Source organism: Oncorhynchus tshawytscha, unplaced genomic scaffold, assembly GCF_018296145.1.
Source record: "Oncorhynchus tshawytscha isolate Ot180627B unplaced genomic scaffold, Otsh_v2.0 Un_scaffold_1381_pilon_pilon, whole genome shotgun sequence".
Classification (NCBI taxonomy): Eukaryota; Metazoa; Chordata; class Actinopteri; order Salmoniformes; family Salmonidae; genus Oncorhynchus; species Oncorhynchus tshawytscha.
The window spans coordinates 7326-35253 of NW_024608852.1; the positions used below are offsets into that span (position 1 = coordinate 7326).

At 45.7% G+C, this 27928-nt stretch overlaps 1 protein-coding gene across 1 annotated transcript; it reads right to left on the reverse strand.

Moving 5' to 3' along the window:
• Nucleotides 1-693: 693 nt before the first annotated feature.
• LOC112240878 (ornithine aminotransferase, mitochondrial-like) lies at nt 694-27402 on the reverse strand. The gene is given in 12 exon segments (XM_042313758.1): nt 694-1502; nt 4056-4098; nt 4100-4201; nt 8340-8454; nt 10232-10317; nt 10319-10360; nt 10727-10849; nt 12632-12759; nt 13002-13097; nt 14455-14679; nt 15406-15640; nt 27203-27402. Coding segments are annotated over 11 exon segments (1326 nt in total). The 5' UTR covers nt 15611-15640; nt 27203-27402; the 3' UTR covers nt 694-1341.
• Nucleotides 27403-27928: the final 526 nt, after the last annotated feature.

The following is a 27928-nucleotide window of genomic DNA, read 5'->3' on the forward strand; positions in this document are numbered from 1 at the left end:
GACCAGGGCCTACAGGGTAGTAGTGCACTACTTTAGACCAGGGCCTACAGGGTAGTAGGGCACTACTTTAGACCAGGGCCTTAGGGTAGTAGGGCACTACTTTAGACCAGGGCCTACAGGGTAGTAGGGCACTACTTTAGACCAGGCCTATAGGGTAGTAGTGCACTACTTTAGACCAGGGCCTACAGGGTAGTAGGGCACTACTTTAGACCAGGGCCTACAGGGTAGTAGGGCACTACTTTAGACCAGGGCCTACAGGGTAGTAGGGCACTACTTTAGACCAGGGCCTACAGGGTAGTAGTGCACTACTTTAGACCAGGGCCTACAGGGTAGTAGTGCACTACTTTAGACCAGGGCCTACAGGGTAGTAGTGCACTACTTTAGACCAGGTCTATAGGGTGGTTTGTAGTGACTAACAGACCAGGGTCTACAGGGTAGTAGACCAGGGTCTACAGGGTAGTAGTGCACTACTTTAGACCAGGGCCTACAGGGTAGTAGGGCACTACTTTAGACCAGGGCCTACAGGGTAGTAGTTTATAAAGGGTTTTCTGTGGTTTGTTTGAATAACAGAACAGAACAGAACAGAACAGGGTAGTAGTCTATAACAGAACGGAACAGGGTAGTAGGGTCTACAGGGTAGTAGTCTATAAAGGGTTTTCTGTGGTTTGTTTGAATAACAGAACAGAACAGCAGTTCAATTCTTTCATCGTTTTTATTGTTAAAATATTCTTATTGGTTATACCTGTCTTTCAGTAAAACATTTCTGCTCATTTCACCAGCAAGCAAATAAATGACTTTAACATTTAAATAATTAAATATGTTTCTTTGTTTTTTAAACTGCTCCGTTTTATAAAGTGAAAAACTTTTGTTTAAGCACATTACATTTTTTAAAACATTTTGCTGCAGTCGTAGTTGCCAGATTTAACAACTAAATTAAAATCCGTATCTGAACCGTCTTCCAGCTAAGCAGATGCAAGAGTTAAAAACATCCCTGGCTTAAAGGTCATCCCAAGTTGCTTCGGAGCAGCAGTGTTACCCTGTAAAACTCATTTCAGTCCCAGCACTTCAAAAGAGAAAACCTTCTCAGGATCGAATGATGCTTAGATTGACATTACGACAAAATGGCAGTACTGTGGAAAACCAAAACCAAAAAAATTATTCTCCACATACATTCTCATAGTAAATTAACTTAAGAGAGTACTGCTTACAATACAATAACACTTATTTGCTAAATGTTTAGAGTTAGTAACATCAGATTGATAGTTGTTGTTTGTCAGATCAGTTAGATTAGAAGGCTGTCACTGTTTGTTCCAGTGTTCTAGAATAAGTTCCCGGGCGGTTCTAGAAGGACATGATGGTTCTCTGGATGATGTCAGCACACTCTCTGACCTCGTGGTCTTTAATGATGAGGGGAGGGGCCAGACGGATGATGTCACCGTGGGTGGGCTTGGCCAACAGTCCGTTGTCACGGAGACGCATGCACACTCTCCAGGCATCATAGTCTGAGGGGAAAGAAAAGTGAGAGCGCGTACACACACACACACACACACACACACACACACACACACACACACACACACACACACACACACACACACACACACGGGGTCAAAGCTTCAGCCTACAGAGCAACAACATCACATTTAAGATAGATAGAAGCACATGTTGTGTAAATACATTTGTTTAGTATAAAAAGATAAACTGTTGATCCAAATACCTGCCATTAAAATTACAAAGTCATTAGGAATATTAGGTTTTTACAAAGTGTAAAATAACTACCTATTGAGATGCATGACAGAAAATTATACACTGTCTCTTTACGGGCGTTAAGTTAGTTAGTGAAGACATGCAACAGGTCAGTAATATATCATTATAATAACAGGTCAGTAATATATCATTATAATAACAGGTCAGTAATATATCATTATAATAACAGGTCAGTAATATATCAACAGATCAGTAATATATCATTATAATAACAGGTCAGTAATATATCATTATAATAACAGGTCAGTAATATATCATTATAATAACAGGTCAGTAATATATCATTATAATAACAGGTCAGTAATATATCATTATAATAACAGGTCAGTAATATATCATTATAATAACAGGTCAGTAATATATCATTATAATAACAGGTCAGTAATATATCATTATAATAACAGGTCAGTAATATATCATTATAATAACAGGTCAGTAATATATCATTATAATAACAGATCAGTAATATATCATTATAATAACAGGTCAGTAATATATCATTATAATAACAGGTCAGTAATATATCATTATAATAACAGATCAGTAATATATCATTATAATAACAGGTCAGTAATATATCATTATAATAACAGATCAGTAATATATCATTATAATAACAGGTCAGTAATATATCATTATAATAACAGGTCAGTAATATATCATTATAATAACAGGTCAGTAATATATCATTATAATAACAGGTCAGTAATATATCATTATAATAACAGGTCAGTAATATATCATTATAATAACAGGTCAGTAATATATCATTATAACAACAGATCAGTAATATATCATTATAATAACAGGTCAGTAATATATATATCAGGTCAGTAATATATCATTATAATAACAGGTCAGTAATATATCATTATAATAACAGGTCAGTAATATATCATTATAATAACAGGTCAGTAATATATCATGTATAATAACAGGTCAGTAATATATCATTATAATAACAGGTCAGTAATATATCATTATAATAACAGGTCAGTAATATATCATTATAATAAAGATCAGTAATTATCATTATAATAACAGATCAGTAATATATCATTATAATAACAGGTCAGTAATATATCATTATAATAACAGATCAGTAATATATCATTATAATAACAGATCAGTAATATATCATTATAATAACAGGTCAGTAATATATCATTATAATAACAGATCAGTAATATATCATTATAATAACAGGTCAGTAATATATCATTATAATAACAGGTCAGTAATATATCATTATAATAACAGGTCAGTAATATATCATTATAATAAAGGTCAGTAATATATCATTATAATAACAGGTCAGTAATATATCATTATAATAACAGATCAGTAATATATCATTATAACAACAGATCAGTAATATATCATTATAATAACAGGTCAGTAATATATCATTATAATAACAGGTCAGTAATATATCATTATAATAACAGGTCAGTAATATATCATTATAATCAGATCAGTAATATATCATTATAATAACAGGTCAGTAATATATCATTATAATAAACAGTAATATATCATTATAATAACAGTGATTCAGTAATATATCATTATAATCAGATCAGTAATATATCATTATAATAACACACACATGTATTCTACTGTTCTACCTAGCAACAGTAAGTCGAGACAGCCCGACTGAGTTACTAAAAATGTAATAAAGAATTTCAGAGGGAGCCTTTAGTCTACAGGAAAGAAGAGTTACCCAACCCTGCAAATTATCAGAGGGAGCCGCCAGTTACCCAACCCTGCTCAACAGGAAGAAGAGTTACCCAACCCTGCTCAACAGGAAGAAGAGTTACCCAACCCTGCTCAACAGGAAGAAGAGTTACCCAACCCTGCTCAACAGGAAGAAGAGTTACCCAACCCTGCTCAACAGGAAGAAGACCCTGCTCAACAGGAGTTACCCAACCCACCCTGCTCTAACAGCCAAGTGATTCCACATCAGGAAGAAGAGTTACCCAACCCTGCTCAACAGGAAGAAGAGTCAACCCTTGACAGGACGATGGCATGTCTAACAGCCAAGTGATTCCAATCAGATGGTTTGTGTTAGTCGGGCCAGAACTGTTGAAGATGGCATTTAACAGCCAAGTGATTCCACATCAGAAACCCTTTAGTCTCCCGACGATGGCGTGTCTAACAGCCAAGTGATTCCACATCAGATACACCCGTACCTTTAGTCTCCTTGACGACGATGGCATGTCTAACAGCCAAGTGATTCCACATGATTCTCCTTGACGACATCTAACAGCCAGTGATTACACCCGTACCTTTAGTCTCCTTGATGACGATGGCGTTGAGGAGACCCTTTCCCCCGGACGATGGGGACGATCTCTTTAGGAAGCTTCGACAGCTCTGACCTCAGCAACTGGCCCATCTTCTCAGCGTTCTCCGCCAGCTTCTCTTCCTCCAGAACCTGTCAGGGAGGACAACGTACTGTTAGAGGAGGCCTGTTACTACCTCACATCAGCCTGACGAACCGGTATCTGTATGTCGCCTCGCTACTTACTGTATGTAGCCTCTCTACTTACTGTATGTAGCCTCTCTACTTACTGTATGTAGCCTCTCTACTTACTGTATGTAGCCTCTCTACTTACTGTATGTAGCCTCTCTACTTGCTGTACGTAGCCCCTCTACTTGCTGTACGTAGCCCCTCTGCTGTACGTAGCCCCTCTGCTGTACGTAGCCCCTCTGCTGTACGTAGCCCCCTCTGCTGTACGTAGCCCCTCTGCTGTACGTAGCCCCTCTGCTGTACGTAGCCCCTCTGCTGTACATAGCCCTCCTCTGCTGTACGTAGCCCCTCTACTGTATGTAGCCCCTCTACTGTATGTAGCCCCCTCTACTGTATGTAGCCCCTCTACTGTATGTAGCCCCTCTACTGTATGTAGCCCCCTCTACTGTATGTAGCCCTCTCTACTGTATGTAGCCCCTCTACTGTATGTAGCCCCTCTACTTACTGTATGTAGCCCCTCTACTGTATGTAGCCTCTCTACTTACTGTATGTAGCCTCTCTACTTGCTGTACGTAGCCCCTCTGCTGTACATAGCCCCTCTGCTGTACATAGCAATCACTCAGAGGAGATAGGAGCCCAAGTTCTGTGGTCAGAGGAGATAGGATGGTCCCACCCACTGCTTTGAAATGCTCTCATCTGTCTGTTACTCTGGGGAGTATCCCATCTTACTAAACCAGCTAGTCAGATACAGTACTCTCAGCTGTCTGTTGCTCTGGGGAGTATCCCATCTTACTAAACCAGCTAGTCAGATACAGTACTCTCAGCTGTCTGTTGCTCTGGGGAGTATCCCATCTTACTAAACCAGCTAGTCAGATACCGTACTCTCAGCTGTCTGTTGCTCTGGGGAGTATCCCATCTTACTAAACCAGCTAGTCAGATACAGTACTCTCATCTATCTGTTGCTCTGGGAGTATCCCATCCAGAAAACAATCATATAAACTCTCAATAATCATCAATCAGTTTTTCAGCACCGTTCTCAGCCTGCTTGCCAGCACTACAAACTGCTGGAGCTGAAGAAGAGCGACGTCACACTCACTGTGCCCCAGTCCCCCAACTTTTCTGACCGTTTCCGCATGTAAAGGCTGAGGGAAAGATTTTGTGTATATATCTCTGTGCTCCGTTTAGTTAGTCTGCCTTTTTAATTAGTTTTCTGTATGTAGCCTGTTGCTCTGGGGAGTATCCCATCTTACTAAACCAGCTAGTCAGATACAGTACTCTCATCTGTATGTTACTCTGGGGAGTATCCCATCTTACTAAACCAGCTAGTCAGATACCGTACTCTCAGCTGTCTGTTGCTCTGGGGAGTATCCCATCTTACTAAACCAGCTAGTCAGATACAGTACTCTCATCTGTCTGTTGCTCTGGGGAGTATCCCGTCTTACTAAACCAGCTAGTCAGATACAGTACTCTCATCTGTATGTTGCTCTGGGGAGTATCCCATCTTACTAAACCAGCTAGTCAGATACAGTACTCTCATCTGTCTGTTGCTCTGGGGAGTATCCCATCTTACTAAACCAGCTAGTCAGATACAGTACTCTCATCGGTCTGTTGCTCTGGGGAGTATCCCGTCTTACTAAACCAGCTAGTCAGATACAGTACTCTCATCTGTCTGTTGCTCTGGGGAGTATCCCATCTTACTAAACCAGCTAGTCAGATACAGTACTCTCATCTGTATGTTGCTCTGGGGAGTATCCCGTCTTACTAAACCAGCTAGCCAGATATGATGACTTGACTGCTTGAAGGAATGAATGAGACACTACATGGCAACAAGATGTTGGTCCAATATCTCAAACAAAAATCATGGGCATTAATATGGAGTTGGTCCCCCTGTTGCTGCTATAACAGCCTCCACTCTTCTGGGAAGGCTTTCCACTAGATGTGGGAACATTGCTGCTATAACAGCCTCCACTCTTCTGGGAAGGCTTTCCACTAGATGTTGGTACATTGCTGCTATAACAGCCTCCACTCTTCTGGGAAGGCTTTCCACTAGATGTTGGTACATTGCTGATGGGGACTTTAGCATTAGTGAGGTCGGGCACTGATGTTGGGCGATTTGGCCCAGCTCGCAGCCGATGTTCCAATTCATCCCAAACTTGTTTGATGGAGTTGAGGTCAGGGCTCTGTGCAGGCCAGTCAAGTTCTTCCACACCTACCTCGACAAACCATTTCTGTATGGACCTCACTTTGTGCACTGGGGCATTGTAATGCTGAAATGAGGAAAGGGCCTTCCCCAAACTGTTGCCACAAAGCACAGAATTGTCTAGAACGGCATTGTATGCTGAAGCGTTAAGATTTCCCTTCACTGGAACTAAGGGACCTGAACCATGAAAAACAGTCCATTATTCCTCATCCACCAAACTTTACAGTTGGCACTATGCATTGGGGCAGGTAGCGTTCTCCTGGCATCCGCCAAACTCTGTTTTGTCCGTCGGACTGCCAATGGTGAAGCGTGATTGGCATTGCACATGGTGATCTTAGGCTTGTGTGCAGCTGCTCAGCCATGGAAACCCATTTCATGAAACTCCCGACTAACAGTTGTTGTGCTGATGTTGCTTCCAGAGGCAGTTTGGAACTCTGTGGTGAGTGTTGCAACGAGGACAAACTATATTTACGCTCTTCAGCACTTGGCGTGCCTGTTCTGTGAGCTTGTGTGGCCTACCACTTTGCGGCTGAACCGTTGTTGATCCTAGACGTTTCCACAATAACAGCACTTACAATTCACCAGAGCGGCACAAGCAGGGTAAAAAGTTTACGAACTGACTTGTTGGAAAGGTGGCATCCTATGACAGTGCCACGTTGAAAGTCACTGAGCTCTTCAGTAAGGCCATTCTACTGACAATGTTTGTCTATGGAGATTGCATGGCTGTGTGCTCGATTTTACACACCTGTCAGCAACGGCTGTGGCTGAAATAGCCGAATCCACTAATTTGAAGGGGCGTCCACATACTTCTGACCATGCAGTATACGTGACTGCCCAGACTGATGGATGGTAGAAGGAGACACCCAAGACATCCAGCCTAGCCAAAGCTAAAAGGATGGATGGTAGAAGGAGTCACCCAAGACATCCAGCCTAGCCAAAGCTAAAAGGATGGATGGTAGAAGGAGTCACCCAAGACATCCAGCCTAGCCAAAGCTAAAAGGATGAAAGTCACCCAAGACATCCAGCCTAGCCAAAGCTAAAAGGATGAATGGTAGGAGGAGTCACCCAAGACATCCAGCCTAGCCAAAGCTAAAAGGATGGATGGTAGAAGGAATCACCCAAGACATCCAGCCTAGCCAAAGCTAAAAGGATGAATGGTAGGAGGAGTCACCCAAGACATCCAGCCTAGCCAAAGCTAAAGTGGGACTATTGTTTCTTCAATGTGTCAATGTTTGAATCTATACCTCTGTTTTGGATTTGTCCACATTATTAAGTGTGCGGGGTCTCCATCTCTCCTAATGTTTTAATCTGTCCATAGCTAAATGAATTATCCTAGCTGAATCTGTCCATAGCTAAATAATTAACTAGCTGAATCTGTCCATAGCTAAATAACTAGCTAGCTAGCTAACTAGCTGAATCTGTCCATAGCCAAATAACTAACTAGCTGAATCTGTCCATAGCTAAATAACTAGCTAGCTAGCTAACTAGCTGAATCTGTCCATAGCCAAATAACTAACTAGCTGAATCTGTCCATAGCTAATTAACTAACTAGCTAGCTAACTAGCTGAATCTGTCCATAGCCAAATAACTAACTAGCTGAATCTGTCCATAGCTAAATAACTAACTAACTAGCTGAATCTGTCCATAGCCAAATAACTAACTAGCTGAATCTGTCCATAGCTAAATAACTAACTAACTAGCTGAATCTGTCCATAGCTAAATAACTAACTAGCTGAATCTGTCCATAGCTAGCTCGCTAACTAGCTGAATCTGTCCATAGCCAAATAACTAACTAGCTAGCTAACTAGCTGAATATGTCCATAGCCAAATAACTAACTAGTTGAATCTGTCCATAGCTAAATAATTAACTAGCTGAATAACTTAAAGCTAGCTACCACGTACCTCTAGAGCTGCCATGGCAACGCCACAGGCCAGAGGGTTTCCTCCGTACGTAGAGCCGTGCTCTCCAGGCTTGATGGTCAGCATCACCTCATCATCACACAGCACCGCAGACACCTGGCAGGACAAGGTATATATCAGAGACTGACATGGCCCAGTCCCAACATGACCCAGTCCCAACATGACCCAGTCCCAACAGACACCTGGCAGGACAAGGTATATATCCCAACATGACCCAGTCCCAACATGACACCTGGCAGGACAGGTATATATCAGAGACTGACATGACCCAGTCCCAACATGACCCAGTCCCAACATGACCCAGTCCCAACAGACACCTGGCAGGACAAGGTATATATCAGAGACTGACATGACCCAGTCCCAACATGACCCAGTCCCAACATGACCCAGTCCCAACAGACACCTGGCAGGACAAGGTATATATCAGAGACTGACATGACCCAGTCCCAACATGACCCAGTCCCAACATGACCCAGTCCCAACAGACACCTCCAAGGTATATATCAGAGAACATGACCCAGTCCCAACATGACCCAGTCCCAACATGACCCAGTCCCAACAGACACCTGGCAGGACAAGGTATATATCAGAGACTGACATGGCCCAGTCCCAACATGACCCAGTCCCAACATGACCCAGTCCCAACATGACCCAGTCCCAACAGACACCTGGCAGGACAAGGTATATATCAGAGACTGACATGGCCCAGTCCCAACATGACCCAGTCCCAACAGACACCTCCCAGACCCAGTCCCAACATGACAACAGGTATATATCATAGACTGACATGACCCAGTCCCAACATGACCCAGCCCCAACATGACCCAACCCCAACATGACCCAGTCCCATAATGACCCAACATGACCCAGTCCCAACATGACCTAGTCCCAACATGACCAACAGTCCCAACATGACCCAGTCCCAACATGACCCAGTCCCAGTCCCAACATGACCCAGTCCCAACATGTCCCAACATGACCCAGTCCCAACATGACCCAGTCCCATAATGATCCAACATGACCCAGTCCCAACATGACCTAGTCCCAACATGACCCAGTCCCAACAGTCCCAACATGACCCAGTCACAACATGACCCAGTCCAAACATGACCCAGTCCCATAATGATCCAACATGACCCAGTCCAAACATGACCCAGTCCCATAATGATCCAATGAGTCCCAACATGACCTAGTCCCAACATGACCCAGTCCCAACAGTCCCAACATGACCCAGTCCCAACATGACCCAACCCCAACATGACCCAGTCCCAACATGATCCAACATGACCCAGTCCCAACATGACCTAGTCCCAACAGTCCCAACATGACCCAGTCCCAACATGACCCAGTCCCAACATGACCCAGTCCCAACATGACCCAGTCCCAACATGACCCAGTCCCAACATGACCCAGTCCCATAATGATCCAACATGACCCAGTCCCAACATGACCCAGTCCCAACATGACCCAGTCCCAACATGTCCCAACATGACCCAGTCCCAACATGACCCAGTCCCAACATGACCCAGTCCCAACATGATCCAACATGACCCAGTCCCAAACATGACCCAGTCCCATAATGATCCCAACATGACCTAGTCCCAACATGACCCAGTCCCAACATGACCCAGTCCCAACAGTCCCAACATGACCCAGTCCCAACATGACCCAGTCCCAACAGTCCCAACAGTCCCAACAGGCTGAATAAGCAGTGAGTCACAAAAGGAAGTGAATTAAACCATGAATATTCATGTATTAAATGAGACCCATCCCATACTAAATTATTAGACAGCATTTTCATTCAGTCAATCAAAAACGAGGAGCACAACAACATTGCAGAGAACGTAGAGTAACAGTGTTGTGTTTACTCACATGGGTAGACACCTCCTGACAGAGCCTTTCCCAGGATCACGATATCAGGACGTACTTCTTCATGGTCCACGGCCAGACGTCTGCCCATGACGGGCCAGTCCAGTCTGCACCTCGTCGGCTATGAACAGCACCTAAGCATGGGAACAGAGAGGTATCAGTAGAGTCTATGTCTGACTGGGCCTCTACATTACAGCCATGGCTATGAACAGCACCTAAACACCATGCAGAAGGAGATATTCAATCACATTTCATTTATAAAAAAGGTATTTTTAAAATCAATAGTTGGCACAAAAGTGTTTTATAATAACCTGGTCTCTAGAGACCCAAACACAGGGAAGCACAGTAACAAGGAAAAAGCTATATCAGTATTTTTATTTTTTATTTAACAACAACAATAAAACAATCAACCAAAAGTGTCTGTTTCCAAAAGACAAAAACAGATCAACCGTTGATTCTCAAGGCCTTTTTGTGTCGATGCCGAAACGTCTCGTACTCACGTTGTTCTGAGTGCAGAGTTGTCTGACAGTGGTGAGGTATCCGGGGTCAGGGACCACGACCCCAGCCTCTCCCTGGATGGGCTCTACCATGAAGGCTGCTACGTTAGGGTCCTGGAGAGCTTTCTGGGCACAACCATCAGCACACCGTCAGTGATAACAGATCAAATCTCCGTGATCAGATCTCATCAATGGATTTTACAGTGATGGAGACTCTCCCTTTGCTGAGTATACTGACTCAATATGGAAGAAAGGCCCATTTCTCCAGACCAAGACTTCGTCTGGACTAAGCATGCTCAAACAGGACTAGGCCTGATCTGGCTCCAGGAAACTGGCCTGTAGAGGGGTAACATCAAGGTTCAGGATTATAGAGGTTCAGGAAACTGGCCTGTAGAGAGGTAACATCAAGGTTCAGGATTATAGAGGTTCAGGAAACTGGCCTGTAGAGAGGTAACATCAAGGTTCAGGATTATAGAGGTTCAGGAAACTGGCCTGTAGAGAGGTAACATCATGGTTCAGTATTATAGAGGTTCAGGAAACTGGCCTGTAGAGAGAGGTAACATCATCAGGTTCAGTATTATAGAGGTTCAGGAAACTGGCCTGTAGAGAGGTAACATCAAGGTTCAGGATTATAGAGGTTCAGGAAACTGGCCTGTAGAGAGGTAACATCAGGTTGGTTCAGGAAACTGGCCATTTCTCCAGTATTATAGAGGTTCAGGAAACTGGCCTGTAGAGAGGTAACATCAAGGTTCAGTATTATAGAGGTTCAGGAAACTGGCCTGTAGAGAGGTAACATTAAGGTTCAGTATTATAAGGTTCAGGAAACTGGCCTGTAGAAGGTTCAAGGTTCAGGATTATAGAGGTTCAGGAAACTGGCCTGTAGAGGTAACATCAGGTAACAGGAAACTGGCCTCAAGGTAACATCAGGTTCAGATTATAGAGGTTCAGGAAACTGGCCTGTAGAGAGGTAACATTAAGGTTCAGGATTATAGAGGTTCAGGAAACTGGCCTGTAGAGAGGTAACATTAAGGTTCAGGATTATAGAGGTTCAGGAAACTGGCCTGTAGAGAGGTAACATCAAGGTTCAGGATTATAGAGGAACAGGAAACTGGCCTGTAGAGAGGTAACATCAAGGTTCAGTATTATAGAGGTTCAGGAAACTGGCCTATAGAGAGGTAACATTAAGGTTCAGGATTATAGAGGTTCAGGAAACTGGCCTGTAAAGAGGTAACATCAAGGTTCAGGATTATAGAGGTTCAGGAAACTGGCCTGTAGAGAGGTAACATTAAGGTAACTGGCCTGTAGAGAGTAACATCAGGTATTATTAAGGTTCAGGAAACTGGCCTGTAGAGAGGTAACATTAAGGTTCAGGATTATAGAGGTTCAGGAAACTGGCCTGTAGAGAGGTAACATCAAGGTTCAGGATTATAGAGGAACAGGAAACTGGCCTGTAGAGAGGTAACATCAAGGTTCAGTATTATAGAGGTTCAGGAAACTGGCCTATAGAGAGGTAACATTAAGGTTCAGGATTATAGAGGTTCAGGAAACTGGCCTGTAAAGAGGTAACATCAAGGTTCAGGATTATAGAGGTTCAGGAAACTGGCCTGTAGAGAGGTAACATCAAGGTTCAGGATTATAGAGGTTCAGGAAACTGGCCTGTAGAGAGGTAACATCAAGGTTCAGGATTATAGAGGTTCAGGAAACTGGCCTGTAGAGAGGTAACATCAAGGTTCAGGATTATAGAGGTTCAGGAAACTGGCCTGTAGAGAGGTAACATTAAGGTTCAGGATTATAGAGGTTCAGGAAACTGGCCTGTAGAGAGGTAACATCATGGTTCAGGAAACTGGCCTGTAGAGAGGTAACATCAAGGTTCAGTATTATAGAGGACGTGGTCATGTCAGCACGTACCTCCAGAGCAGGGATGTCGTTGTAGGGGATGAGCCCAAAGCCGGGCATGAAGGGACCGAAGTCCTCGTAACTGCTAGGATCTGTCGAGCTCGAGATGGCGGCCATGGTTCTCCCCCAGAAGTTACCATCTACAGGAGGAGAGGTTAGCCACATTACAATTAGTATCCTTCTTCTATGGTATTCACCGCACAGAGTTCCAATGCATTCTGCCACGTGAGGGAACTAAATGAACTAGAACACGATTACAGGAATATGCCATTCAAAATAACATTGTAACAAATATAGCTGCAAGCAGCCATGACGGGGTTCAAGCCCTACTGCACCACCATAACAATGCCCCCCCCAAAAAAGGTGCTGTATACCGACTTACTTGCAAAGATGATTTTGGCCTGATTCTTGGGAACGCCCCTCACAGTGTAGGCCCACTTACGGGCCAGCTTACAGGCCGTCTCTCCTCCCTCCACACCTGGTCCACAAAGAGGGAAAGAGCATTAATGTCACTCTACTTTAGAATTGACATGTTGTGTACCACGGACCTCCACAGCAGATCGACATGTCAGACCGCTAGTGAGCAGTCTCTCCATCAGGCCTCCTAACCAGAGTTCATGGGCAGGTCATATCAGGCCTCCTCCTAACCAGAGTTCATGGGCAGGTCGTATCAGGCCTCCTAACCTGTGTTCACGGGCAGTACATATCAGGCCTCCTCCTAACCTGTGTTCATGGGCAGTACATATCAGGCCTCCTAACCTATCAGGCCTCCTAACCTGTGTTCATGGGCAGTAGGCCTGTTCATGGGCAGTACATACTGTATCAGGCCTCCTAACCTGTGTTCATGGGCAGTAGGCCTGTTCATGGGCAGGTCATATCAGGCCTCCTAACCTGTGTTCATGGGCAGGTCATATCAGGCCTCCTAACCTATCAGGCCTCCTAACCTGTGTTCATGGGCAGTAGGCCTGTTCATGGGCAGTACATATCAGGCCTCCTCCTAACCTGTGTTCATGGACAGGTCATATCAGGCCTCCTAACCTGTGTTCATGGGCAGTAGGCCTGTTCATGGGCAGGTCATATCAGGCCTCCTAACCTGTGTTCATGGGCAGGTCATATCAGGCCTCCTAACCTATCAGGCCTCCTAACCTGTGTTCATGGGCAGTAGGCCTGTTCATGGGCAGGTCATATCAGGCCTCCTAACCTGTGTTCATGGGCAGGTCATATCAGGCCTCCTAACCTATCAGGCCTCCTAACCTGTGTTCATGGGCAGTAGGCCTGTTCATGGGCAGTACATACTGTATCAGGCCTCCTAACCTGTGTTCATGGGCAGTAGGCCTGTTCATGGGCAGGTCATATCAGGCCTCCTAACCTGTGTTCATGGGCAGGTCATATCAGGCCTCCTAACCTATCAGGCCTCCTAACCTGTGTTCATGGGCAGTAGGCCTGTTCATGGGCAGGTCATATCAGGCCTCCTAACCTGTGTTCATGGGCAGGTCATATCAGGCCTCCTAACCTATCAGGCCTCCTAACCTGTGTTCATGGGCAGTAGGCCTGTTCATGGGCAGTACATACTGTATCAGGCCTCCTAACCTGTGTTCATGGGCAGGTCATATCAGGCCTCCTAACCTGTGTTCATGGGCAGGTCATATCAGGCCTCCTAACCTATCAGGCCTCCTAACCTGTGTTCATGGGCAGTAGGCCTGTTCATGGGCAGTACATACTGTATCAGGCCTCCTAACCTGTGTTCATGGGCAGTAGGCCTGTTCATGGGCAGTACATACTGTATCAGGCCTCCTAACCTGTGTTCATGGGCAGGTCATATCAGGCCTCCTAACCTGTGTTCATGGGCAGTACTTTGTCGTATCCAAACAGGGTGGTGATGTACTGCTCGTAGGCCCCCAGGATGTCGTTGTAGAAGGCCCTGGAGGTCAGGGTGAGCCTGGAGGCCTGGGCGTTCAGAGCAGCGATGATCTTGGGGTGACAGTGGCCCTGGTTCACTGCACTGTAGGCGCTCAGGAAGTCATAGTATCTGTTGCCCTCCACGTCCCACACATACAGACCTGGGGAGGAGACGAGACAGAGCAGAGGGGGGTTGGGAACAGGTATTGGAAGCAAGCCTTGTCCCGAACCAGAACGGCCAATAGGGCAGGAGCCAGAATGATGTACAGTAGGCAGGACACTAGTTAGTCTGTCAGGAGTCCACCGGCAGCGTCCCGACGCAGAGTCCACCGGCAACGTCCCTACGCAGAGTCAACCGGCAGAGTCCCGCAACGCCCCAGAGTCCACCGGCAACGCCCCGACGCAGAGTCCACCGGCAACGCCCCGACGCAGAGTCCACCGACAACGCCCCGACGCAGAGTCCACCGACAACGCCCCGACGCAGAGTCCACCGACAACGCCCCGACGCAGAGTCCACCGACAACGCCCCGACGCAGAGTCCACCGACAACGCCCCGACGCAGAGTCCACCGACAACGCCCCGACGCAGAGTCCACCGACAACGTCCGGACGCAGAGTCCACCGACAACGCCCCGACGCAGAGTCCACCGACAACGCCCCGACGCAGAGTCCACCGACAACGCCCCGACGCAGAGTCCACCGACAACGTCCGGACGCAGAGTCTACCGACAACGCCCCGACGCAGAGTCTACCGCCAACGCCCCGACGCAGAGTCTACCGACAACGCCCCGACGCAGAGTCTACCGACAACGCCCCGACGCAGAGTCTACCGACAACGTCCCGACGCAGAGTCTACCGACAACACAGGATCTCTGTGGGCTCACTCACCCTTTCCTTTCTCCAGCGCCACAGGAAGTGGGTGGTAGTTGTGTGCTCCATACTTCTCCTCTCTGGCATACACCTCCTCAGCGGTGAGCGGTTGGTCCATCTTCAGTTTGGAGGCAGCGGTAGAGGCGGGGCGTGTCCCAGAGTGGACAGCTCTGGTCAGGGCCGGGGCAACGCTCCTCAGGCTGTGGCTCAGTTTGGAAATCATCTTTGGAATTGGATTAATGTCTTCTACAGTCTGCACAGAGAGAGAGAGACCGAGACACAGAGAGACACAGAGACACAGAGACACAGAGAGACAGAGAGACAGAGAGAGAGAGAGAGAGACAGAGAGAGAGATAGAGAGATAGAGAGACAGACAGAGAGACAGACAGAGAGACAGACAGAGAGAGAGACACAGAGGTGTGTTCATTAGGCACCAAACAGAAGAAAATGGATTGAAACAAGTAGGTCTGCTACAGTCAACACGGGGGGATTGAATTTATTTTGGTTAACAGACACAACAGAATGTACAAATGTGGAGCCAGAGGATATCACTTGAAAGTATTAATTAAAAACACTCGAGGATATCACTTGAAAGTATTAATTAAAAACACTCGTTTCCAAAACAATAACAAATATAATGATTAAATAGAAGAGACAGAATCACAAACAACCATAAATACATTCATATATATATAGATATCCTAAAAAGTGGCACTATCCTCTGCACCTTTCCCTAACCTTAAAAATCTAATTTTGACCTTAAAAAATATATATATATTTATTGCACATTTGACCTATCATTCACATAGATACACCTGTCCAGCAGTAGGGGGCAGAAGAGGCAGTGGAGTGGTTTCTCTTACTTAGACAACCTTGTCCAAATGAAAAGCTTTTAACCAGTTGGATATAGGGGGCGCTCTTTTAATTTTTGGATGAAAAACGTTCCGGTTTTAAACAAGATATTTTGTCACGAAAAGATGCTCGACTATGCATATAATTGACAGCTTTGGAAAGAAAACACTGACGTTTCCAAAACTGCAAAGATATTGTCTGTGAGTGCCACAGAACTGATGTTACAGGCAAAACCCAGATAAAAATCCAACCAGGAAGTGCCGCATTTTTTGAAACCGCCTCATGCCAATGACTCCTTATATGGCTGTGAATGAGCTACGAATGAGCTTACGTTTTCCCCAAGGTGACTACAGCATTGTGACGTCTTTTTAGACATTTCCATTGGAGAATGGCTGTAAGAGACTATATAGGGCGAGCGGACGCATGGTGTCTCCCGGAGAAAACCTTGCGTAAAATACTGAGGTAGCCATTTTTCCAATCGTTTCTTATGAGAAACCAACTGCCTCGACGGATATATTATCGAATCCATATGTTAAAAACACCTTGAGAATGGATCCTAAACAAACATTTGACCTATCATTCACATAGATACACCTGTCCAGCAGTAGGGGGCAGAAGAGGCAGTGGAGTGGTTTCTCTTACTTAGACAACCTTGTCCAAACGAAAAGCTTTTAAAAGCTATTTCTACTTTTTCCTTTGCTTGATCTCCAAGGGGAGGCTATTCCATAGACAAATGCCTGTATGGAAAAACATGCTCCTCGCAGTACAAGACAAACTCTGGTTCTGGTATTGTAACTGGTGTTGGCTATAGATGTCAAACATGTAATGAAGTTTAAGTTGATCCACTCTGGACTCCAAAGGCAACAAGCCCACCTCCCAGAACTCATGTACCCCTATGTGGGTCCTAGGGGGAGGGGGGTACATGAGGGGGGCTCATGACCTGGATTCTCTTGTTCAGTTGTTTTGACAGCCCACTATACCAAGCAGAGTAGGCATAATCAAAATGACACCGAATCATGGTTGAGACAAGCAGTTTCTTAACTTTGGATGTTAAAATATCTAGTGTAACGATAAAAAAAACATTTCAATTTGTTCTGTCATTTTAGAAATATATATTTTTTTTAGGAGCAATCATGTCTCCAGAAAATAAGGGATTGATCTAGGGACACACCAAGATAAGATACACTTGTTTTTGATTCAATCTCCTTGCCTGCACAGTTCACTTTTATCTTGTCAACCTTTAAGCAATCTGCATTCTGTTCCAAAGAAAATAGACACGTTTTTTCGTAAATATATAGGTGACAAATTTGGTTGACTGACAACAATCTCTAAAAACAAAACTACAATTCCATACTCGGGGTCTCCTCTATGTGAACTGTATCCTTCCCTGATATCAGTATACCGCTGAATCATCAGCATAAAGCAACAGTTTGCACTTCACTGCATCTGGTATATCATTAACGTATATAAGAAATTAGAGTGGCCCTAAAATGGATCCCTGCGGTACTCCACGGGATATTTCTTTGGCCTCTGACAGAACATCTTATATGTTCTGTTGGTTCTGATAGGTCAGAGAGTGAGACTGGGAACAGCCAGCAGGGAAGTCCTGTATGGCCAAACTTTGGAAAGTTAAATGAGAAGGTGATGAAATGCAAACTTTGGCGAGTTGGAATTGAGCTAGACTGGCAGTACAGGTCCAATGCCGAAAGGGAAGCACAGTGAGACCCGACCCACTGCCGAAAGGGAGGCACAGTGAGACCTGTGTCCAGTGACTAATGTATTGTTATCGGTGTATGAGGAGGAATAATAATGACGGTTTATGCCCTGCTATTGTTTTAATTTGGATTTTATTTTTGTACCCAAATATACTTTATTTTGTGTTGCCGAAAGGGAGGCACAGTGAGACCCGACCCACTGCCGAAAGGGAGGCACAGTGAGACCCGACAGTGCAATGAGGGACGGAGGGAGATAATCACAGTGCTGATTACAGAAACGATTGGAGTTGATATGCAGCAATTGTCAAATGGTGGAGGATGTCTGCTTCAATACCATAACCTGTTTGGGATAGGGGGCAGCATTTTCACGTTTGGATGAAGAGCGTGCCCAGAGTAAACTGCCTGCTACTCAGTCCCAGTTGCTAATATATGCATAGTATTAGTAGATTTGGATAGAAAACACTCTGAAGTTTCTAAAACTGTTTGAATGATGTCTATGAGTATAAGAGAACTCATATTGTAGGCGAAAACCTGAGAGAAATCCAACCAGGAAGTGGGAAAACTGAGGTTTGTCGTTTTTCAATTCTTGGCCTATCGAATACAGCAGTAAGTACCATCGTTACTGAGTGGGTGGAGGACAGCAGTAAGTACCATCGTTACTGAGTGGGTGGAGGACAGCAGTAAGTACCATCGTTGCTGAGTGGGTGGAGGACAGTAGTAAGTACCATCGTTACTGAGTGGGTGGAGGACAGCAGTAAGTACCATCGTTACTGAGTGGGTGGAGGACAGCAGTAAGTACCATCGTTACTGAGTGGGTGGAGGACAGCAGTAAGTACCATCGTTACTGAGTGGGTGGAGGACAGCAGTAAGTACCATCGTTACTGAGTGGGTGGAGGACAGCAGTAAGTACCTCGTTACTGAGTGGGTGGAGGACAGCAGTAAGTACCATCGTTACTGAGTGGGTGGAGGACAGCAGTAAGTACCATCGTTACTGAGTGGGTGGAGGACAGCAGTAAGTACCATCGTTACTGAGTGGGTGGAGGACAGCAGTAAGTACCATCGTTACTGAGTGGTTGGAGGACAGTAGTAAGTACCATCGTTACTGAGTGGGTGGGGACAGCAGTAGGGGTTCCACTAGTTACCACAGCCAATAAGTCAAAACTGGCTTTATTGTAAAAAAAAATTAAAAATCACAAAAACAAAAAGTATATTTTTGGTGTTATTTTAAGGTGAGGCATAAGGTTATCAGTGTGGTTAGGATTAGGTTTTAAATCATATTAATTGTAGAAATAGGTTTACTGACTTTGTGGCTGTGGTAACTAGTGAGGACCGGTAAGTCGGTTGCCAGGACAGGGGTAGACTAACTGCTAGGGGGCAGTGCAGTTCATACAAGGAACCATATTTGGATTGTGAAGTCATTTTTAAAAACATTTAACACTATTTAAAAAATAATAATATTAAGAATTGTTTTATATTTGTCACATTCCTAGTTCAATGAGGCACCAAACAGAAGAAAATGCACTGGAACGTCTGCTACAGTCTACAAAGTTGCCCATTTCACTCCGTATCAGACCGTTTTATTCCGTTTCGTTCCTAGTGAACACAGCCCACAAGTTAACGATAACAAGAGATCAGCCAGGTTCTAGAGTAACAGAAAACCTTAAGCAGAAGTCTCACAACGACAATGGGTCACAGAGCTTCTGGTAGCTGATGTCACAGTCGTCATGAATCTGACCCTGATCATCAGGGGGTGATATCATAAATCTGACCCTGGTCATCAGGGGGTGAAATCACGAATGAGACCCTGGTCATCAGGGGGTGAAATCATGAATCTGACACTGATCATCAGGGGGTGATATCATAAATCTGACCCTGGTCATCAGGGGTTGAAATCATGAATCAGACCCTGGTCGTCAGGGGGTGAAATCATGAATCAGACCCTGGTCGTCAGGGAGTGAAATCATGAATCGGACCCTGGTCGTCAGGGGGTGAAATTACAAAACAGACCTTGCCACAAAGGGTGGTGGGGTACAACCTGTCCCCATTCAACCCTGGATGGGTGGTGGGGTACAACCTGTCCTCATACAACCCTGGATGGGTGGTGGGGTACAACCTGTCCCCATTCAACCCTGGATGGGTGGTGGGGTACAACCTGTCCTCATACAACCCTGGATGGGTGGTGGGGTACAACCTGTCCTCATCCAACCCTGGATGGGTGGTGGGGTACAACCTGTCCTCATCCAACCCTGGATGGGTGGTGGGGTACAACCTGTCCCTCATCCAACCCTGGCCACAAAGGGTGGTGGGATACAACCTGTCCTCAAACAACCCTGGATGGGTGGTGGGGTACAACCTGTCCTCATCCAACCCTGGCCACAAAGGGTGGTGGGGTACAACCTGTCCTCATCCAACCCTGGTCACAAAGGGTGGTGGGGTACAACCTGTCCTCATCCAACCCTGGCCACAAAGGGTGGTGGGGTACAACCTGTCCTCATCCAACCCTGGATGGATGGTGGGGGTACAACCTGTCCTCATCCAACCCTGGCCACAAAGGGTGGTGGGGTACAACCTGTCCTCATCCAACCGTGGATGGGTGGTGGGGTACAACCTGTCCTCATCCAACCCTGGATGGGTGGTGGGGTACAACCTGTCCTCATCCAACCCTGGATGGGTGGTGGGGTACAACCTGTCCTCACACAACCCTGGCCACAAAGGGTGGTGGGGTACAACCTGTCCTCATCCAAGCCTGGATGGGTGGTGGGGTACAACCTGTCCTCATCCAACCCGTCCTCATCCAACCCTAGCCACCAAGGGTGGTGGGGTACAACCTGTCCCCATCCAATCCTGGTCACAAAGGGTGGTGGGGGTACAACCTGTCCTCATCCAACCCTGGCCACAAAGGGTGGTGGGGTACAACCTGTCCTCATCCAACCCTGGATGGATGGTGGGGTACAACCTGTCCTCATCCAACCCTGGCCACAAAGGGTGGTGGGGTACAACCTGTCCTCATCCAACCCTGGATGGGTGGTGGGTACAACCTGTCCTCATCCAACCCTGGATGGGTGGTGGGGTACAACCTGTCCTCATCCAACCCTGGATGGGTGGTGGGGTACAACCTGTCCTCATCCAACCCTGGATGGGTGGTGGGGTACAACCTGTCCTCATCCAACCCTGGATGGGTGGTGGGGTACAACCTGTCCTCATCCAACCCTGGATGGGTGGTGGGGTACAACCTGTCCTCATTCAACCCTGGATGGGTGGTGGGGTACAACCTGTCCTCATCCAAGCCTGGATGGGTGGTGGGGTACAACCTCTCCTCATCCAACCCTGGCCACAAAGGGTGGTCGGGTACAACCTGTCCTCATCCAACCTTGGATGGGTGGTAGTGTACAATCTGTCCTCATCCAACCCTGGCCACCAAGGGTGGTGGGGTACAACCTGTCCTCATCCAACCCTGGTCACAAAGGGTGGTGGGGTACAACCTGTCCTCATCCAACCCTGGCCACAAAGGGTGGTGGGGTACAACCTGTCCTCATCCAACCCTGGTCACAAAGGGTGGTGGGGGTACAACCTGTCCCCATCCAATCCTGGTCACAAAGGGTGGTGGGGGTACAACCTGTCCTCATCCAACCCTGGTCACAAAGGGTGGTGGGGTATAACCTGTCCTCATCCAACCCTGGCCACCAAGGGTGGTGGAGGTACAACCTGTCCTCATCCAACCCTGGCCACAAAGGGTGGTGGGGTACAACCTGTCCTCATCCAACCCTGGTCACAAAGGGTGGTGGGGTACAACCTGTCCTCATCCAACCCTGGCCACCAAGGGTGGTGGGGTACAACCTGTCCTCATCCAACCCTGGCCACCAAGGGTGGTGGGGGTACAACCTGTCCTCATCCAACCCTGGTCACAAAGGGTGGTGGGGTACAACCTGTCCTCATCCAACCCTGGCCACAAAGGGTGGTGGGTATAACCTGTCCTCATCCAACCCTGGTCACAAAGGGTGGTGGGGTACAACCTGTCCTCATCCAACCCTGGTCACAAAGGGTGGTGGGGTACAACCTGTCCTCATCCAACCCTGGCCACCAAGGGTGGTGGGGTACAACCTGTCCTCATCCAACCCTGGTCACAAAGGGTGGTGGGGTACAACCTGTCCTCATCCAACCCTGGCCACAAAGGGTGGTGGTGTACAACCTGTCCCCATCCAATCCTGGTCACAAAGGGTGGTGGGGTACAACCTGTCCTCATCCAACCCTGGCCACAAAGGGTGGTGGGGTACAACCTGTCCTCATCCAACCCTGGTCACAAAGGGTGGTGGGGTACAACCTGTCCTCATCCAACCCTGGTCACAAAGGGTGGTGGGGTACAACCTGTCCTCATCCAACCCTGGTCACAAAGGGTGGTGGGGTACAACGTGTCCTCATCCAACCCTGGTCACAAAGGGTGGTGGGGTACAACGTGTCCTCATCCAACCCTGGCCACCAAGGGTGGTAGGGTGCATTCTGTGATAATGATATACCAGCCTGGCATCAGTATGTGATCCTCCACTCAGTGTGTATTCAGCAGGAATGCCGAGTTGCACTTCTCTTTCAAACACAGCTGCACAATAGAAAACCTGACCACTGCTAGACCTCTGGATGCCCTGGGTTCACATCAACTAAACCCCATACTATTAAATGAACTTGTCAGTGTTCACTCGTTCCAGATCTTTTCTCTCTGATTGGCAGCACTGTTGCTACGGAAACAACGCAGGGAGTCCCAGGAAGAGTCTAGTGAAAAGAGTGCAGGCTAGACCGAGTTGGTATGCTGCAATAGAACGGAGAGATAATACACTGCAGTTGAAAGAGAACAGGCAATCACATGGCTGGAGTCTGATTCATTAATCTAGATGAGATGATCAAGTGACACTACACATTTAAATGACCGGCCCACTGACCGGCCCACTGGAAAGGCTGTTTAGGGCTGTGTAAGTTACACCTCTTTACAGGTGGGGTCTTCATGATATTATCTAAACTTTCTAGCTGAGAAATAAGGCTAAACTTTACCTATGAAAAAACACTAGTTTAACATTTGACCAATTCTAAAGAGCTTGTTGTTCACTAGTTTAACATTTGACCAATTCTAAAGAGCTTGTTGTTCACTAGATTAACATTCAATTCCAGTTTTTTTTTTTTAAGATCACATATTTCATAGAATGAACACAGGACACATCAGCAGGACAACTAAATCCACATGGATTGAACAGTAGGGAGAATGCTAACTCCATAGTGGTGTTGATGGTCTTTAACCAGACAGTTAAGTGAGTCAGTCAGGAGTCAAGTCCCTGACCTCACAAAGGTTCATGTCTGTCCCATGAGGGCAATGTTTGATTTGCCAAATTGGTCATGGAAGAAAGTGATAGGTTGTGGTCGGCACCACCTCCCCAAAACCCACCCCCTGTCCAAATTGGTCATGGAAGAAGGTGGTAGGTTGTGGTCGGCACCACCTCCCCAAAACCCACCCCCTGTCCAAATTGGTCATGGAAGAAGGTGATAGGTTGTGGTCGGCACCACCTCCCCAAAACCCACCCCCTGTCCAAATTGGTCATGGAAGAAGGTGATAGGTTGTGGTCGGCACCACCTCCCCAAACACACCCCTGTACATCACAAGCCACAGCTAAATTAAGACCAGGTCCAACTCACAGGCCATGTGACCGACCACCACAAGACCAGAGTTCACGGTCATATTCACTAGGCACCAAAACAGAGGAAAAACAGACTGAAACAGAGGGACTCACTCACTACCTCAACTTGTCCAATAAGGGGGAGTTGCTACAGTTAAACACTAATGAATAGGACTGAGAGTTCACCTCCCTCTATCCCTCAGGTCAGCTGACTACCACAGCAGCGTGGCCCAGTTTATATGCCTCTATATGTTGCTATTATCTATCCTCACAGCTTATGAAAAGCTGTAATTACCAAATCAATCAGTCTCACCAGAAATGCTTTCACTGGCTACTGGCCCAAGGCTCCTTGCCCAAGTGCTATAACATGAGAGATATTAATGATTTGATTTATTTCACCTTTATTTAACCAGGTAGAACCAGTTGAGAACAAGTTCTCATTTAGAACTGCGAACTGGCCAAGATAAAGCAAAGCAGTGCGACAGAAACAACACAGAGTTACACATGGAATAAACAAAATATACAGTAAAAAAAAAAGTATTTTTACAGTGTGTGCAAATGAGGTAGGATAAGGGAAGGCAATAAATAGGCCATGGTGGCGAAGTAATTACAATTTAGCAATTTAAACACTTGAATGGTAGAATGTGCAAAAGATGAATGTGCAGGTAGAGATACTGGGGTGCAAAGGATCAAGATAAATAAATAAATACAGTATGGGGATGAGGTAGTTGGATGGGCTATTTACAGATGAGCTACGTACAGGTGCAGTGATCTGTGAGCTGCTCTGACATCTGGTGCTTAAAGCTAGTGAGGGAGATATGAGTCTCCAGCTTCAGAGATTTTTGCAGTTTGTTCCAGTCATTGGCAGCAGAGAACTGGAAGGAAAGGCAGCCAAAGGAGGAATTGGCTTTGGGGATGACCAGTGAGATAAACCTGCTGGAGCGCGTGCTAAGGGGTGGGTGCTGCTATGGTGACCAGTGAACTGAGATAAGGTGGGGCTTTACCTAGCAGAGACTTGTAGATGTCCATGAGCCAGATATGGGCTTGTGGGAACACTAACCTTGACAAAGTGTGTATCAATTTAATATTTTGTTTTTAGAAAAATATTTGTGGCTGACATGAAAGATAAAAGTACTTATGCTTCCAAAACCGTAGCGCAAGCAACGCGTGTTAACGTTCAGATTGAGGCAGCGCGTGTTAACGTTCAGATTGAGGTTAACGTTCAGATTGAGGCAACGCGTGTTAACGTTCAGATTGAGGCAACGCGTGTTAACGTTCAGATTGAGGCAACGCGTGTTAACGTTCAGATTGAGGCAGCGCGTGTTAACGTTCAGATTGAGGTTAACGTTCAGACTGAGGCAACGCGTGTTAACGTTCAGATTGAGGCAGCGCGTGTTAACGTTCAGATTGAGGTTAACGTTCAGATTGAGGCAACGCGTGTTAACGTTCAGATTGAGGCAGCGCGTGTTAACGTTCAGATTGAGGTTAACGTTCAGATTGAGGCAACGCATGTTAACGTTCAGATTGAGGCAGCGCATGTTAACGTTCAGATTGAGGTTAACGTTCAGATTGAGGCAACGCGTGTTAACGTTCAGATTGAGGCAACGCGTGTTAACGTTCAGATTGAGGCAACGCGTGTTAACGTTCAGATTGAGGCAGCGCGTGTTAACGTTCAGATTGAGGTTAACGTTCAGATTGAGGCAGCGCGTGTTAACGTTCAGATTGAGGTTAACGTTCAGATTGAGGCAGCGCGTGTTAACGTTCAGACTGAGGCAACGCGTGTTAACGTTCAGATTGAGGTTAACGTTCAGACTGAGGCAACGCGTGTTAACGTTCAGATTGAGGCAACGCGTGTTAACGTTCAGATTGAGGCAGCGCGTGTTAACGTTCAGATTGAGGCAGCGCGTGTTAACGTTCAGATTGAGGCAACGCGTGTTAACGTTCAGATTGAGGCAGCGCGTGTTAACGTTCAGATTGAGGCAGCGCGTGTTAACGTTCAGATTGAGGTTAACGTTCAGATTGAGGTTAACGTTCAGATTGAGGCAGCGCGTGTTAACGTTCAGATTGAGGCAACGCGTGTTAACGTTCAGATTGAGGCAGCGCGTGTTAACGTTCAGATTGAGGCAGCGCGTGTTAACGTTCAGATTGAGGCAACGCGTGTTAACGTTCAGATTGAGGTTAACGTTCAGATTGAGGCAACGCGTGTTAACGTTCAGATTGAGGTTAACGTTCAGATTGAGGCAACGCGTGTTAACGTTCAGATTGAGGTTAACGTTCAGATTGAGGCAGCGCGTGTTAACGTTCAGATTGAGGTTAACGTTCAGATTGAGGCAGCGCGTGTTAACGTTCAGATTGAGGCAGCGCATGTTAACGTTCAGATTGAGGTTAACGTTCAGATTGAGGCAACGCGTGTCAACCCCACCTCTATTCTACAGTATGTTGGCATATAGGCTATGCGTATCAAATTATGTCAATTAGCCTATCAGAGGCTTCTAAAGCAGTGACTTCTAAAATGCTATGGGATTCATCAGCACCTTGGAGAGCGCTGTCCATTTCACTACCATAGATAATAAGAGATTTGGCTGTTTAATCCGGTACCTCAGAGCACCCCGGCTCTAACACTCACTATGTGTTCCCGGCACCTCCAATTCACAAATGAACCACTGTCAACAATCCCATTTGTCATTGAAATGAAAACAGGTCGAGCCTGTTGACACACAAAGACAGAGAGACAGAGAGACAGACAGACAGACAGAGTGACAGACTGACAGAAAGAGACAGACAGACAGACAGACAGAGTGACAGACTGACAGACAGAGTGACAGACTGACAGAGAGAGACAGACAGACAGACAGTGACAGACTGACAGAGAGAGACAGACAGACAGACAGACAGACAGACAGACAGAGTGACAGACTGACAGAAAGAGACAGACAGACAGACAGTGACAGACTGACAGAGAGAGACAGACAGACAGAGCTAATCCTAGCTAGTTAGCATGGAAATAATTTAGCTGACTGCCCTCCTCACCAACCAAACCCCATCTGTCACTGCCGAGTTCATGGAAAATTACCTGAGCGGTAGCTTCGTCCTTCTATTTTTCCATTTAAATCAATTATATTAACAATAATTTGGACTCCTGCCATCCGTAACATTAAAAGTTTTTCTTTTTAAGTCTTAAAATTGTTATCCGTTTTAATTAAATGACCATGTATATTAGCTAACGTTAGTTGTGGGACGAAGCTACCTGAGATACTGTTGCTAGCATGCTAACTTGCTAGCTCACCTTCACCAGCTTGTGCGCTTACCGACGAAATATGGTTTATTTTGGGTTGGATTAATGTAGCTAACTCGTTAACTAGCTACATTCGTTAGCTAAACCAGATGGTATTGCAAAACGCCACTTTAGTTAGTTAGCTAGCTAGCTGTAACTACGTTACGTGATAAAACACCGGCTGGCTCCCGTTACCTAACCACACCGTCTGCTCGGGGAAACCGGAGAAACTCCTACCAGCAAAAGCTAACTAATCAATCCCCCCAAAAAAAATGAACTTGTACTTTTAGCTGAATATACAATATCACTCGAATTACCTTTTAAAAAATATATGACCTCCTCTTGAAAATAACGTGTTGTTTTTTTTTAAATGTTCAGAAACAGGAAACGTTCCACTGCCGCGCGCTCGGCAGTCAGGAGAGAAGCTGCTGTGAGCGAGACCAGCTGAGGTTCACTGTCCCGCCCCAAGATGCTGTCTATCTACACCCATTTACATGGAGTTGGATATGCACTTCAAAAGAGATTACCCCTTCTTTATATATATATATATATATATATATCATATCATATCACCGTTTGTCTTGGGGAAACTATTCCAAGTAGCCATTAGTAAAGGTTAAGTGGTGCATGTCTAGAATTGGTCCAACATGCGCTAAATGACATTGAGCGGTAAGCACGGATGATGCAGCAACTTCAATGATGCAATATCAACACATCATTCCGATGTTGTTGGTCACATTTCGACGTGTTGATATGTGCATAAATACCTTCATGCCCCTACTGCCTATTTGTTTCCTGTTTTGTTGTATTTAATAAGCTTTTTTTTGGTTTTGTTTTTAAATGATATTCTTTGGAAGAGTAAGTGTGATCTCTTGTTTTAAATTCATCATAATCAACAGGAAGTCAAGGTGTGAGGTTCATGATTTGAATAGCTTAGTCTTCATTTTGCATGTTGAAAAGAAATCATATCAAATCAATTAAATATATGTATCGGTTATCTTTAAAGATCAATATCATTTTTTTTTTTTACTCCTCAACTGGCT